The following is a 16,887-nucleotide window of genomic DNA, read 5'->3' on the forward strand; positions in this document are numbered from 1 at the left end:
GTAAGTTTTGAGTTGCATCAAACAGGGCAGAATCACCCACACTAATAACAAATTACATATCCTCAGAAAATTAATACAGCAAGTAACTTAGTTTAACATGCTAAGCAACACACTGGCTGATTTCTTCTGCCATATCCTAGAGAGCTACAAATTCTACAATTTGTGGTTTAAAAAAAAAACAGAGGGGAGGTTAGTAGGTTTTAGAGTGAAAACAATTACAGTAATAACTAAAATTTAGTAAAACCTAGTACATGCCAGATACTGTGCCAGTGTCTTGCATAAGTTGCAGTCCAACTTTCCTACTAACAAGATATATATGAGCCAAAAGCAAGAGGACTACTTGTCAAATTCATTTCAGAGATGAAGAGTGTGAGGCTCACAGAATTTTGTAATTGTCCTGAGTTCACCTGGCTTGTAAGTGACAGAGCTGGGACTAGAATCCCGGTCTGAATTCCTCTAGAGCCCACACTGTTCCCTCCCAATCTGAGGCTGACTTTCTATCTTTTAATTCATTTCTCTTCGCATTACTCCACAATGTCTCCTGGTAAATAAAAAGAAGGAATCTGCAGCCAATGTACTAAACCCAGGTGTGTTAATGAGGTGAAAATGGGGACTATCTACGGCCTGCATTTGCCTAAAGTCCACCTGCTCCTATCCACAGGGTTCTTTTAGAGCTGAATGCCCGGTGCTGGTACATGGGACCAGACCCAGCACTCTCCAAATTACACTGTTCCTCCCATGGGTCTTCCCCAGTGTGCTCTCATGTCCAAATCTGGATCCTGACCTGCTGTCTAGCTCTCCTCTACTTCTTTTAATAAGGCTGCACTCTGCTGCCAGTGGAACAGAAAGCCCAGAATCTCCCACCTTTCCCCTGACTTAGAGGCTTCCAACTCCCTGCAGACGTCCTCTCCGTCTGTCCCATCCCTGACTATGGAATCCCTCTGATAGCAACAGCCCCAACCACTGTTGTTTATGTTGGAAGTGAAGTTTAGACATTTGCTCATCTGCTCTGGGTTCTTCCACCGCACTCAAAGTTTTTTTTTTTTTTCCAAATTGCTTTGTGAGTAGATTTGGCACAGGATCTACTGGTTCTTGCAAGATAACACTGAGTTAGGAGGTTTTAGAAAACAGATAAGGTTAGAAAGAAAAGAGAATTTAATCTCCTGACTTATTTGAGACTGGACACTGAATCTGTACACTGATCAGTGAACTTAACTAAGTGTCCAAGAACCAAAGCCTCCTTCCTAAGTGGTAGATGGGGAAGTACCAAGGAAATCACTATGGAACAACCATCTGCAGAGGCTGGATTCGAACAGACCCTTTAGCCCTTTAAGGAGGTTATGCTAGTATTCCACAGCTGCTGTAACAAATTACCACAAATTTAGCAGTTTACGAAAACACATTTATTATCTCAAATGTCTCTGGGTGAGAAACCCAAATTTCTTCTGCTGGTTTATCTGTTCTGGGTTTCACAAGACCCAAGTCAAGCTTTCAGCTGGCAGGTCTCTTATAAGTCTGGGAAGGATTTCCTTCCAAAATCATTCCAGTTTTGGGCAGAATCCAGTTCTTTGTGGTAATAAGGCTGAGGCCCTATTTCCTTGCTGACAGTCAGCTGGAGCTGCCATAGTTTCCCCAGTCCTCAAACGCAGGCCCATATACTTTGAGTCAGCAACTGAACGTTGAAGTCTCCTCACACTTGGCACTTTCCAACCTCCCTGTCTGCTGCATCTCTCTTCTACATCCAGCCAGAGAAAGTTCTCTGCTTGTACAGGGTCATGTCATTAGATTGGGCCCACCCAGGTCATCCAATAGAATATCTTTTATTTTAAAGTCGGCTTCATAACCTAACTACATTTGCAAAGTACCTTTGGCCGTGTAACATAACTAATTCACAGGTTTCAGGGATAAGGTATGGGCGTCTTCATGGAGCAATTATTCAGTCTACCGGTGACACAGAAAATGTCTCCCTGGAGGACCACATCAGCTTTGATAAGGAAAAAAAGTCACCATCATTTTCCTGATTGTTGTCTGTATCTGCCCCAGTGGTTTTCCAGTGTGCCTAAAGACGCTTGTACAAGTGTTCGGGTATACTCATCAAATGATGGGTAACCGAGATTCACAAGTTGTGATTTAGACCATGCAGCAAAAAGAAGAAAGAAATTCTCAGTGTACTGAGACTACTGTAAAGGTAAGTGCAGAAAGGTGTTATTTAGTGACAAAAGGTGACCCTTTCCTGCTGAGGTTTACAGTGTCCTGTAGAAAACTGGTGTGAGCCTGTGTCTGAAAACACTTGTCACATAGTGGGCACCACAAAAAGGTGGAGTGTTGCAAGACAATTTTGGCTTTCTCAGAAACTTCTTCAAGAATGAAGAGGGCTTCTGTATACAAATTATGAGTGTCGCACTTTGTCGACGACCTCCTACTCTGTAGCTGTTTGTGGAGAGACTGCAAGTGCTCAAACACGTGTGCCTTGCTCTGCTCCCTGGGCACGTGGGGACCCTGTATTGTGCAGTCAGTCCACTTGTATTAGAAAGGGTTTTGTGACCACCCTTGCCACTGAAATATGAACAGAAACGATGTTTGTCATTTCCAGACCATGGCACTTGACAGTCAGTGTGCTACCTCCATGCTTTCTGTTCAATTCAGCTGCAAACATGCAGAGCCTGTGTTGAGCTGTGGATCCACATGGTGGAAGCAGCCTGGACCCCTGGATCACCTGACAGCAGAGACCCCCACCTGCCCATGGCAAGCTTTCTGTGTAGGCGAGAGAAACTTTTGTAGTGGTAAGTCATTCAGGTTTCAGCCTTCTTCCATCACATCCGCTGGCAGGTATTTTATCTGAATAACACATGGCTACCATTTCTGTTGTCAGTCTTACTTAAACATGCCAATTATAAAAGAAATACTGCATATATTCTTGATGCTAAAAATTTCTAAAAACATGGATAAAAATAATCAGTCTCATTCCTTATTTCATCCTCCAAAATTCAAACTTTCTCAGAATTAACCAGAATTTTAAGATGTATATATTATATTAAAATGTATTCTGAGATTTTTCTTACATAAATGTAGTAGAAAATTTAATGTGAGTTTTTAATATACATGGATAATGCTGTACATGTTGTTTTGCCTCTTGCTCTTGTCACTTAATGAAATGAATGCTGGATCTTTTTCCATGAGAGTACATATAGACCCATCTCACTCTTTTTAACTACTCCCAAGGATTCTTAAGTGTGTATGTGCCATAATTAATTTAACCATTGTCCTGATGGACACATAAGTTGTTTTCCATTTGTTGCTATAACTAGTAGAACTGGTGTCAACATTATTAAGTATAAATTATTGGGCAAATGTGGATATTTTCTTGTAAGAAAGACATAGAAGTGAACATTTGGTTATAGTGTAAATAGTGTGTTGATCATAAATTTTTATGAATATTGCTGATATTCTGTTTCAATAATTCTGTACCAGTTTATATTCTCACATATTAATTTATGTGAATATCTTAAACTCACAAGTACTTTATTTGGTCAATTTTAAATGTTGCTCAATTTTTATGTAAATATATATCTTCACTGTTATTTTATTTTGTATTTCTATGTTTTCTAATTTTCTTCAAAAAATAGTTCCTCATTAATTAATTCCTCATCTACACAGAGCAGAATTTTTGCAAGATATCTTGAGTACTGGGATATCTTTGGATTGTGTTATAAAATTCTATGTCAATAAGATTTCTTCCAATTACTTTAAGAAGCAAGGATTTGGTCAGAATGACTAGATCCCAGGGAAGAGTCTAGACAGAAACCTTCCACTCGTGAGGCACATCAGGAAGGCTGGAGGATAAAGAAATTCCCAGAGTCCATGAGAAAGGCCACATACTAAACCAAGTTCAGACAGCCCAGGGCAGGCTGGCAGGCAGGGTTCTGAGTTCAGAGCTCAGCAGTTAATGGAAAAGGAACCAGAAGGAGAGAACATGTGGAATCCTGGAGGGTCCTGGACAACTTCCATGAAAGGACTTGGAAAATCTATGAATCATTATTACCAGCCTGAAGTTGCAGAGTGATATGACTGGGATGATCTACTGGATGAAGGGACCAGAGGCATGCCTGATACTCCTCCTTCCCTTAGAATGCCCCTACCCACTGTCAGGCAGAGTGGAGCTAGCTCCCCTGTGTCACTCAGTGATATTACTGAATTCTGGAAAAACTGTATCTCTTCATCCTTGCCACTGTACCTGTTATTACAAGTTATTATTGTAATAAATCTGGATTGATTGGATTAAATATTTAAAACATTCTGTGCAAGCTATTCTTAACATTTTCAATAGTTTTATCTTTACAGAAAAGTTGCAAACATAGTACAAAGGATTGCCTTATACCCACCAGTCTCCCCTATTGTTAATGTTTACATTATTTTGATAAATTTGTCACTACTAATGAACCAATATTGATACATTATTATTATTAACTAAAGTCCATACTTAATTCAGCTTTCCTTCTTTTTTTTTCCCCCTAATGTCCTTTTTCTGGCCCAGGGTCCCATCCACAATACTATATTGCATTTAGATATCACTTCTCCTAGGCTCCTCTAGACTGTGAGTTTATCAGATTTTCCTTACTTTTGATGACCTTAACAGTTTAGGGGAGTATTTGTCAGGTATTTTGTAGAAGGTCCCTCTCTTGAGATGTCTGATATTCTTCTCATGATTAAACTGGCACTACAGGTTCTTGTGAGGAGAGCCTCAGGAGTAAAGTGCTATTTTCATCACATTATATTAAGGGCACACTATCAACATGACTTAACAACTGATGATATCACCTTGTTCACCAACCTAAGGTGGTGTTTGTCAAGTTTCTCCACTGTACAGTTACTCTTTCCCCCTCACTATGTTTAGCCCACACTTCAAGGGTGGGGAGTTAAGCCCCATCTCCTTGAGGGTGGAGTAGCTACATAAATTATTTGGAATTGTTCTCATACATAAGATTTGTCTATTCTCTAATTTATTTATTCAGTCAGTCATTTATTTATAGCAACATGGACTCATGGATATTTATTTTACACTTTGGGTTATAATCCAATATTAAGTTATTTATTTTCCTGATCAAATTGTTCCATTGCTACAAGAGTCTGTTACTTCTAAGCCTTCTCGGAAGACAGAGCTCGGAAAATGTGTACTAGCCCATTCATGCACATAAATCTATATTTATATATTTGTCCACCTGTATCTATATTAAGCTAAACATGAGTCATACTGATGTCTCCATGCTAATCTAGTATCATGTGATTCACTCTAAGCTTCCCTCTTTGCTTAACTCTGTGAGAAAATTGGCTCTAACTCTCCATCTACTTAGTCAGTCCAAGTATTCTTTTATATTGATGTCAGATTATTAGCCCATTACCCTTCTGAGAACAACTTTACCAACCAGAATACAGTATCTATATATACTCCCTTTTTTCTGTAGTCTTACAGTATCCATTCATTTCCAAAGTTACTTAGCACCCTTTTTCCCCATCTTCTTTACTGATGATACTTCATATATTTGTAATACAACTAGATTTTTTTTGTCATAGTCTGCATTCCATCCTGGGATACTTAATCTCTGAATTGATTTTTTTAAATTTGTGTACATTAAGGTTCACTCTGTGAGCGAATGTTCTATGGGATTTGAAAAATGTGTAATGTCTCATATCCATCATTACACTATCATACAGGGTAGTTTCACCATCCTAAAACATCCCCTGTGCTTCATTTTATCAACCACTTGCCCCAAAGAAAACCCCTAGAAACTGCTGATGTGTTTTGTCTCTGTTGTGTCTTTTCCAGAATATCTTACAAATGGAATCATATAGTATGTAGCATTTTCAGACTGGCCTCTTTTGTTTAGCAACATGCATTTAAGGTTCATCCATGTTATCTTGTGAATTGATAGTAGATGGTTCATTACTGTTTATTGCTGAATAGTATTCCATTGTATGTATGTACCACAAATTATTTATTGGCTTACCTATTAAAGGCATCTTAGGTTCTGGTGATTACAAATAATGCAACTATAAGAATTTATGTGCAGTTATTTGTGTTGATTTAAGTTTCAATTCAGTTGGATAAATATCTAGGAACACAATTTCTGGACTGTATCATAGAACATGTTTAGTTTTTTAAGAAACTGCTAATCTGTTTCCAAAATGGCTGCACCATTTTGCATTTTCACCATAAATGTGTGAGAGATCCAATTATGTCCCTGCTAGCAATTGGTATTTTAGCCTTTGAGTAGGTGTGCACTGATAACTAACTGTTGTTTTAATTTGCATTTCCTTAGTGCCAAATTACATCATACATCCTTTCATATGCCTATTTATCATCTGTCTATCTTCTTTTGTGAGATACTTGTTGAGATCTTTTGCACACTTTAAAAATAAGGTAATGTATTATTTTTCTAAGACAACTGTAATAAACTGGGAGGCTTACAACAATAAAAGAAATTTATTCTCTCACAATTATGGGAGGCTAGAATTCTGAAATCAAGCTTTCAAAAGCGTTGGTTCCTTCTGGAGGGTCTGAGGGAGAATCCATTTCCAGACCTTTCTTCTACCGTTTGGTAACAACCCAGCAATTCTTGGTGTTCCTTGCCTTGTAAATGCATCACTCCAACCCGTGCCTCCACCTCCATCTTCACATGACCTTCCCCTCCATGCGTCTATGTCTCAGTTCTTTCTCTGTCTTTCTCTTGTGAAACCTGTCTTTGGGCAGATCATCCTAAATCCAGGATGACCACTTCTTGAGATCCTTAAGTTAATTACATATGCAAAAACTTTCCAAATCAAATCACATTCACAGGTTTCAAGGGTCTCTTTTTAGAGACACCATTCAGACTGCTACTGTTTCCTTGTTTTATTACTGTTGAGTTTTAAAAGTTCTCTGTGCATTCAGATTCAAGTCATTTATCAGATATGGGATTTGCAAATGTTTTCTCTGTTTTTCGCTTCTTTTTTCATTCTCTTAACAGTGTCCTTTACAGAGCAAAGCTTTTTAATTTTAACAAAGCCCAACTTATCAGTTGTTTCTTTTTTTATAGATTGTACTTTTGGTATTGTATATAAAACTCATCATCACATCCTAAGTCATAGATTTTCTCCTGTATTTTCTTCTAGAAGTTACATAGTTTTGCATTTTAAATTTAAATCTGTGATCTATCTTGAATTAATTTTTGTGTAAGGTATGACACTTGGGTCTAAGTTAATTTTTTCCCATATAGATGTCCAATTGTTCTAGCACTATTTGGTGGAAAAATATTTTTTTCATTTATTTGCCTTTGCACCTCTGTCAAAAGTTAGTTGACTATATTTGTGTGGGTCTATTTCTGGGTTCTCGATTCTCTGTTACAATTATTTGTCTGTTTCACCAATACTATGCTGTCTTGATTACTACAGCTTTATATTAAGCCTTGAAATAGGGTAGTGTGAGTCTTCAAATGTCATTCTTCTTTTTCAATATTGTGTTGGCTATTCTAGGACTTTTGCCACTCCATATAAATGTTAGAACCAATTTTTCCATATCTACAAAAAAAGTTGCTGGGATTTTGATTGGGATTGCATTAGATCTATAGATCAAGTTAGAAATAATTCATATCTTGGTAGTAGTGAGTCTACCAATTCATTAACAGGGAATATTTCTCCCTTTATTTAGATCTTCTTGGTAAGTGTTTTTTAGTTTTCTGCAAATGGATTTGGTATATGTCTTGTTAGATTTACATTTAGGTATTTCATTTTTGTGCAATTGTAAATGTTTTTGCTTTACAAAAGTTCTCATTTCAACTGTTAATTGCTGGTATATAATAAAGCAATTATACTCAGTTATTAGTTCCAAGAGATTTTCTTTGTAGATTCTTTGAGGTTTTCTACATAGACAATCATTTCCTCCAGAAAAATATATAATTTTACTTTACCCCTTTGTTATCTGTATACCTTTTATCTATTTGTTATTGCTTGTCTTGCACTGGATTGGACTTACATTATGATATTGAATTGGCATAGTAAGAGGACATCCTTGTTTCATTTCTAATCTTAGAGGGAAAGCATTCACTCTCTCATCATTAGGTATAAGGTTAGCTACAGGTTTTCTTATGTACCCTTTATCAGGTTAAGGAAGTTCCCTTGTAATCTTACTTTTTAAAGTTTTTATCATAAATGAGTATTAAAGTTTTCAAATTATTTTTCTGTATCTATTGATATAACATTTATTTTCTTATTCAGTCTATTACATGATGAAATGACTAACTGATTTACAAATGTTATATTATGCTTGAATTCTGGAAATAAGCCCCACTTGGTAATGATGTATTATTCCTTTCACATATTGCTGAATTCCATTTGCTATTATTTTGTTAAGGATTTTTTTGTCTATGTTCCTAAGAGGTATTTGTCTGTAGTTTTATTTTCCAGTAATGTATTTATCTGGCTTTGGGCTTAGGGTGATGCTAGCCTCATAAAAAGAACTGAGGATGCTTCTCTCTTCTTCTGTTTTCTGAAAAAGATTGCAGATGATTTGTATTATTTCATCCTTAAATATTTAATGGAATTCACTAATGAAACTATCTAGGCCTAGTGATTCCTTCATCTGGAAGGTTCTGAACTATTACTTAAATGTCCTTCATAGATGTAAGGCTATTCAGATTTATTTATTTCAACTTGAATGGGTTTAGGTAGTTTGTGCCTTTCAGGGAATGGATCTATCTCATCTTTATTAAGTTTGTAAACATAATTGTTCATAGCATTCCATCTTGATAACAATCCTTTTAATGTCTCTAGGGTCAGTAGCAGTGATCTCTCTTTCATTCTTGATATTGGTAGTTTATATCTTCTCTATTTTCTCTCTTGGTTATCTTGGCTAGAGACTTACCAATTTTATTGATGTTACTGAGCATTTTATTGATTTTCTCTATTGTTTTCCTGTTTTAAAATTTCATTTATTTATGATCTATATTTCATTATTTCCTTTCTTCTGCTCATTTTAGGTTTAATTTGCTCTTCTTTCTTGAGTTTCCTAAAGGTGAGAACTTAGATTATTTGCTTTAGATCTTTCCTTTTTTCTAATATTTGCGTTTAAATATTAGATTTAAATATTGAATTTCTCTCTATGTAATAGTTTATCAGCAATCCACAAATTTTGGTAATTTGCATTTTCATTTTCACTTATTTCAAAAAAAATTAAATTTCAAGATAAATTTAAATTTTAAAGAAAAAATCTTTGACTTACAAGTTATTTAGAACTATGTCATTTAATTCACAAATACTTGGGAACTTTCCAGCTCTCCTTCTGTTATTGATCTCCAATGTAATTCTATTTTGATCTGAGAACATACTTTGTATGATTTCTATTCTTTTATATTTATTAAGGTGTGTTTAATGGTGTTTTATAGACAAAGATATGGACAAAAATGTGGTCTGTCTCAGTGAATGTCACGTGTGAGCTTGAAAAGAATGTGTAATCTGTTGTTGTTGGATGGCATACTCTATAGTGTCAATTAGGTCAAGTTCATTGTTAGCGTTGTTCATGCCATCTACATATTTGCAATGATGTTCTGACTGCTTCATCTATCAATTACTGACAGAGGAGTGTTGATGCCTGCAACTATGATTGTATGTTTCTCCTTTCCATTTCAGTTTTTGCCTCATGTATTGTGGTACTTTGTTAGGTGCATACATGTTTGAGATTTTAAGACCTTTTTGGATAACTGATCCTTTTATTATTACATAATGTCTCTCCATATCCCTGATACTATTCCTTGTTTTGAAATCTGCTTTGACTGAAATTTATATAGCTACTTTAGCTTTTTTTGTCTACTGTTATCATGGTGTATCTGTCTTCATTCCTCTACTTTTTTTAAACTGGTCTACTCTAAGTGAATTTTGTTAAATTCAAAGGTGAAATACCTATATGAGATATAAGAAACTAAACTAAAATATAAGCATTCATCATGAGGCAAACCAGTGATAAGGGCTACTCAAAGTGAGAGCAGACACTAGTTTATACTATAGTCCCCGTGAATGTGTTTCTATTTAATAGAACATAATGGCCACAGAATGAGCCACAACACAATGGCCACAGAATGAGACCACGAGTGCACTTAAACTTTCCGTGAGTTCTGGCTAGGCTCTGATAAGTCTACCATTCGTTTTTCACCAGCCAAGGAAACAACAGAATTTATCTGTTAATGTCAGAATCCTTAAAGTTCTTTATTCAGCTGGAAATGACCACGTGTGAGGATCAATTTTCTAGGTATCTACTTCCTGAATACAGATTTGCCTAACAGGTTAATTTCAACATAACAGATGGTGTCATCTGGCTGGCTGCACCATGCATTGGTGAAAGGGATAAGTTTAATATGTTTTGTGCTCAGGTTGCTAGGCCCTGTTTCTCCCTGCACGTTGGTCTTAAACATTCTGAGACTTGGTCAGCTACGGATAAAAGAAACCTACCAGACAGTTGAGAGGTATGTTCTTAACAAGATAATCCATCACATCATCTAAAGACTCCTTCATTTTCTGCAGCTGACCCTTGCTTGAATGTTTTAGTTCAATTACAATAAAGATTTAGTTCAATTACACTAAGCTGGTTATGTGTCCACCACATATGTGAATTTTCCTTCTTCTCTTTTAAATTAATAGATATTATTATTTTTTAGAGTAGTTTTAGACTTGCAGAAAAATTGAGCCTAAAGTACTAGTTTCCATTTACTTCCACCCTGATACATACACATAGTTTCCCCTATTACTGACATCTTGCATTAGTGTGGTGCATTTGTTACAATTAATAAGCTAATATTAATATATTATTATTAAATAGGCTCCATAGTTTACACTGGGGTTCACTCTCTGTGTTATATAAACCCTATAGATTTTGACAGATGCATAATGCTATGTCCACCATTATAGGATCACACAGAAGAGTTTCACTGTCCTAAAATCCCTTGACCTTTTACTTTTAGCCAAAGTATTGATACAGAAAGTGGGTTTTTTATAGATAGCATATAGTTGAATATTTTTTTAAATTTATTTTTTTATCCAGTCTGACAATTTTTGCTTTAGCTGATGTACTTATTCACATTTAAAGTGATTAGGGAGTTGGTTTTACTAAAATCTACTATTTGTGTAACTGTTTTCTACTTGTTGCATTTGTTCTTTTTTTATATCCCTTTTTTGTGCTCTCTGGTATTAACTGAGCATTTTGTATGATTTTATGTTCTGTTAATTTTTTTGTTCTTTGTTTCTCTTTTTGATTCTGTTGGGGAGGCTGCAATTCACCATCTTCAGGTTTACTGATTGTTTCTTCAACTGTGTCACATCTACTAATGAGCCTGTCAAAGGTGTTTTCTCATTTCTCTTACTATACTTTTGATTTCTAGCATTTAGTTTTGATTCTTTCTTATAGTTTCCTTCTCTCTGATGACATTACTTATTTAGTTTTGCATGTTGTCTATTTTTTTCCATTAGAACAATTAAAATAGCAATCAAATTCATTTATATTTCTTGTCTAGTAATTTCTAGAAGTAAAAATCTAACAAATGTTAATAGGATCAACATTTACCTCTGACTATTACTTTTAAGCTTTAACTACTGATAATTGTTGATGCTGAGTGTCAGATATATTGAGATCATTATATTCTTCTTTCTACTGCTGTATACCATTGATAATTTCTCTAGTTAAAATGATCATTATATAAATATCATATCTTTATTTCACATTTTCATTAGCTAGTAATCTATTGATGAGAAATTACTAACTCATTTTAACAGGTGTGCTGACCTTGATACAAAGACCAAATAAGGACACCCCAAGAAAGAAATCACTTGAGCTTAGCTTACTTACATAGAGACATGTATCCTAAGTAAACCTGTTGCATATCCAATATAGCAGTGAATAAACAGACTGAATTCAAGAAATGCAAAGATATTATAACATTACAAAGAACTGTCAACTGGAATTTCTCTGCACTGATAGATTAGAGGGTAAAATGCATTTGATCATGTCCAGGGATATAGAAAAATCATTTGAAAAAAAATATTTGCCACCCATTCATGGTAAAAAAACTTGAGTAAAATAACATTTGAAGAGAATTTCCATTTCATAAAATCTACAGCAAATTTAGATAAATGTGAAATGTTAGAAGCATGCCCATCAAAGTCAGGACAAAAACATAGATGTTATGGTACTATATCTACTGTTTAAAAGTGGACTAGAATATATAACTAGAGGAATAAGAGTATAAGAATAAATATGAGGAGGAATATTGAAAAGACAGAGGTAATAAATGCCAACAATATGATCTTCTAGGAAAATCCAAAGGAACCAGTGCACAAAATACTGAAATGAATAAGAGACTCCAAAAGCCATTGTATATAAGATGACTATACCAAAATCAGGAGCAAGCCAAATAAAATCAATAGCTAATTAAGATAATTAATAGAAAATATCCCAGTAAAAACAGCAGCAATAACCAAATTTTACCTAAAAAGAAACTTAACAAAAATATACACAATCTTTTTGGAGGCAACTATAAAAATGTACTGATAGAGAAAGAAATCCCAAATAAATACAGGAGTACACTATGTTTATTTATTCATGGGGAAAAGAATATTGTAAATATATGAGTTCTCCTTAAATTATTTACTGATTTACTACCTGCTATGGACTGAATTGTGCCCCCTCCATCCCCAATTCATATGTTGAAGCTCTAGTCCCCAGTGTGACTGTATTTAGAGATAGGGTCTTTAGGGAGGTTATTAAGGCTAAATGAGGTCATAAGAGTGGGGCCCTAATCCAAAGGGCTGATGTCCTTATAAGAGAAAGACACACCAGCTATCACCCTCTGTGTGTGAGTGTGTGTATTTACAGAAAAGAGTCCATGTGAGGACACAGCAAGAAGCCAGGAAGAGAGCTCTTACCAGAAACTGAATCTCCTGGTGCCTTTATCAGGGACTACTAGCCTCTAGAACTGTGATAAAATAAAATGCTGTTGTTAAGACACCCAGTCTGTGGTATTTTGTTATGGCAGCCTGAGCGTACTAATACATAGCCTCATATGCAGCTTTCAAGATGGCTACCAGATGCGGGCTTCTGTTTCCTAAGCTTAATCGTGGAGAAACTATAAAAGGGAGAATGAAAGATGATGAAAGAGAACAATATCTGCAATGGCAAAACAACATAAATGAGGATCCCCTGGAACAGAGTAAGTCCGTGTTGAACTAGAACCTGAATGTGGGCAGGTAAGGGCATGCCTTTACGTTGAGACTAGTTTGTGGCTGCAAGAGAGGCAGATGACAGGGTTGGTTGGAGGAAAGATTTTTAAAGTTCAGCCCTTGATTCTTCCAGAGAGCCCTGGGACAATGAATTTCTACTGCTTCACTGAAGGAACTTGAGGCAGCTCTTCAGAGCCATGTGCCAGGACCATGGGGTAATATCAGGATGGCACCAGAGTTTGGTGGGGTTTTTTTTGAAACAGTATGACTCCAAAAGCTGGTAGTAATAACCCAAAACCTCTTTAAAGGGTGAGGACTGATTTTTTAAAAAGTAATATTATAATCAAATACAAGGAATGAAAAGAGTGAACCACACTTAACAAGGGTAGGTGTTCTTTCATGAAAAAATACACACACTTGTTAGGGATGTAAATATATTTCTTAGTATGAATGAGGGTCAGAAAATAAAAATGACTGCACTGGACTGAGCAACGTTAGATAATATCAAAAGGTCTGGGTCTCACAAAATCATGCAGTACAGCTTCTTCCGCTCAGAAAGTACATCTTTTAGAGTAGAGTTTTCCCCAAAGTCTAAGTCTGGCTGGCAAACAAATGCAATGGACCGGTGTGTTTTTTCTCTTCACAGCCCACCACTCGTCCTGGGACCCTGCCTTGTGCTGCAACTTTCCCATCTCCTATCTAGCCTGAGAATTTTATCCATTTTCTGCAAGGTCTGTAATAGGGAAACAGCTCAGAGCTTTCAAAGTTAGTATTACCCAGGAAGTCTTTAAAGAAGCAGCCAAAAGGAGGACACCTGACTCCCTGCCTCAACCCTGAAAACAGAGGGGATAACCCACCCCAGAATAGAGGGACCCGCACAGAGCCCACCCTTGCTTTTCACTCCTGGGAAGCCCAGGGCAGAGCTGTCGCCATGAGGTACTGACTGACTTCCACCCTCAGGGTCTCAGGTCTGAGGAGGGCAGCCTCAGGTCTCTGGAGGGGAGAGGCGATGCTGAGAGTCAAGGTGAGGACACTTAGAATTGCGGGAACACACCTCACTAGAACAAAGGAGACCTCACGGAACCCCGCTCCGATCTGCCCCACACCAAGAGGCCCGTGGCATGGCTGTTAGGCCCAACGCCCCCTCAACTCTGCCTCGAGGTCTCAAGGAATGAAGACTTTGATCTGAGGCTGGTAGAGTCAGATCAACAGAGGGAAACATCCCAGGGTTTGTTCAGAGGCAAGGAGAGGAGCCTGAGCAAGGACTGAAGGTATTCTCAACTCTGAACACACCCTTGCTGTCCCTGCGGTCTACCCTGGGAGGCCCAGGGCAGAGCGGTCCAACTCCAGGAGGTAGGGGTCTTGGTCTGGTGGGGGAGGTGACTTGAGTGATGACTAAAAACCCTAATCAAGACAAAGGGGATTGCATAAAGCCCTGCTCCTTTTGTCAGCTCTGGAAGTCCCCAGCAGAGGCAGGCAGCTAAGGCTCTCCCTCATTTTCTCCTCAGGGGTCTCAGAGGGAAGGCCATTGGTGGAAGGAGTTTAGCTTCAGAGCCGCAGAAGGGAGGAGGAGTGGGCCCTGCCAACAATTGACAGAACGATCCTTAATGTGAACTGAGAGGATTCTCCACCTCAGAACAGAGGGGATCCCACAGAACCTAGACCTGCCAATCCAAAGTACACTCTTAACTTCCTCTGCACGGTTCTCAGGAAACTGATTGATCAGAAAAGGAGCCCTGTCGGGTATGAGAGCAGTGCCCTCACAGAAACCTGCAGAGGCAACTGTGGTTACAGCCAGGGAGGAATCTCCCTGCTGAAGGTGCTCACAGCATCCTCTCCCTCCTCCAGGTGCCCTCATTGCCTGCTATGCTGCCCACACTCCTAACTGCTGCTCCTGACTTGTGCCATCATGCCTCGGGGACAAAAGAGTAAGCTCCACACCTGTGAGAAATGCTGTCAGGCCAGGAGTGAGACTCAGCGTCTCCAAGATGTTCAGGTCACTGCAGCAGCAGCAGAAGGGCCCCCTCCCCCCAATGCCTTCCTTTTGGTGGTAATCTCCAGAGTTCCCCTGCTGCTGGGTCAGGTAGAAAATACCAGGGGTCTCAGAGAGCCCCATCCACTACCACTACTTCTGCAGGTGTTTCATGCACAAGATATGATGAAGGTGCCAAGAGCCAGGATGAAGAAAAACCAAGCATCTCCCAGGCATCACCCAGCACTGATTATTCCTGCAGAACCCCTCTAGACCAGAAGGCAATTCTGTTGGTGCAATTCCTGCTGCACAAGTATAACGTGAGAGAGCCCATTACAAAGGAAGATATTATGAAGCATGTCATCAAAAGGTACAAGGAGCACCTCCATGAGATCCTCAGAAAAGCCTCTGATGCTGCTGGCCTTTGGCATTGATGTGAAGGAAGTCGACCCCACCAGGCACTGCTATGCCCTTGTCAGCAAATTCCAGCGCACCAGTGATGAGAGGCTGAGGGGTGAGGAGATCACGCCCAAGACCGGCCTCCTTATGACGATCCTCTGTGTGATCTTCATGAAAGGCAACTGTGCCACTGAGGAGGATATCTGGGAAGTACTCAATGTGATGGGGATATATGCTGCAAAGAAGCACCTCATGTATGGGGACCCCAAGAAGCTCATCACTGAAGATTTGGTGCAGGAAAGATACCTGGAGTACCGCCAGGTGCCCAACAGTGATCCTCCCCACTATGAGTTCCTGTGGGGTCCAAGAGCCTGTGCGGAAACCAGCAAGATGAAAGTCCTTGAGTTCTTGGCTAAGATCCACAATACAGTCCCCAGTGCCTTCCCATCCTGGTATGAAGAGGCTTTGAGAGATAAGGAAGAGAGAGCCCGAGCCAGAGCTGCAGCTATGATTCGCACTGGTGCCTTGGTCAGTGTACGTTCCGGGGCCAATTTTCAGGGCAGCTTCTCCCACCTGTAGTGAAATCTGAAGCATTTTCCTGAAGTAGTGTGGGAGCTTTGGTGGTGCTGGAGGGATCACAGTGCATAACATATTTGAGTAACATAGATTTATGTTTTGTTGCTGTTGAGGAAAGTTTTCAAATGTTGCTTCTTTTTAAAAAATTAGCTTCAGAATCTAAGTGCATGAATGATGTTGCTTACATACTTAATGCTGTTTATGAGGTTTAAGAGTAAGAGTTTTTCTATTTTATTAAACAAATTGGATAACAGTCTAGCTTGTTTAGTGATCTGGAATAGCATTGGTATAGGCATTTCCTTAGAAATGTGAAAGAAATTAGCAGTAAAACAGTTGAGATTAAAAATAGAGAAAAAAGTAAAAGATGGTTCATTCTTGGTTTCCCTTATTCCTTGTATTCTGCTTTTCTGTAAAATAAAAGTTATATACTTGAACTTGTTTCATTTATTCAATAATTTAGGAAAAATTAAATCATAATAAATTGTTCACTGTTTTTTTTCCCTCTCAAATATTAATTGAGTATCCTCTTTAGAAGGCTCCATGGTAGTATGGGGGATGGTAGAAAAAGAAGACTGAGCCTTTGCCCATTGAATTATAGAGTCTAAAAACAGCCATTATATAAGGAAGGTGGTGAAATACCCTCTAAGACAAAAAAAAAAAAAAAAAAGGAGTGAAAAGAAGGATGAGTTGGGGGAGGTGAGAGA

General features: G+C 38.0%; 1 protein-coding gene across 1 annotated transcript; it reads left to right on the forward strand.

Moving 5' to 3' along the window:
• The first annotated feature begins 15,145 nt into the window (after positions 1–15,145).
• On the forward strand, positions 15,146–16,186 carry LOC105081398 (melanoma-associated antigen B10). Its single transcript, XM_010970568.3, is given in 3 exon segments — positions 15,146–15,253; positions 15,256–15,617; positions 15,619–16,186. Coding segments are annotated over 3 exon segments (1,038 nt in total).
• Positions 16,187–16,887: the final 701 nt, after the last annotated feature.

Source organism: Camelus bactrianus, chromosome X (genome assembly GCF_048773025.1).
Source record: "Camelus bactrianus isolate YW-2024 breed Bactrian camel chromosome X, ASM4877302v1, whole genome shotgun sequence".
NCBI lineage: Eukaryota > Metazoa > Chordata > Mammalia > Artiodactyla > Camelidae > Camelus > Camelus bactrianus.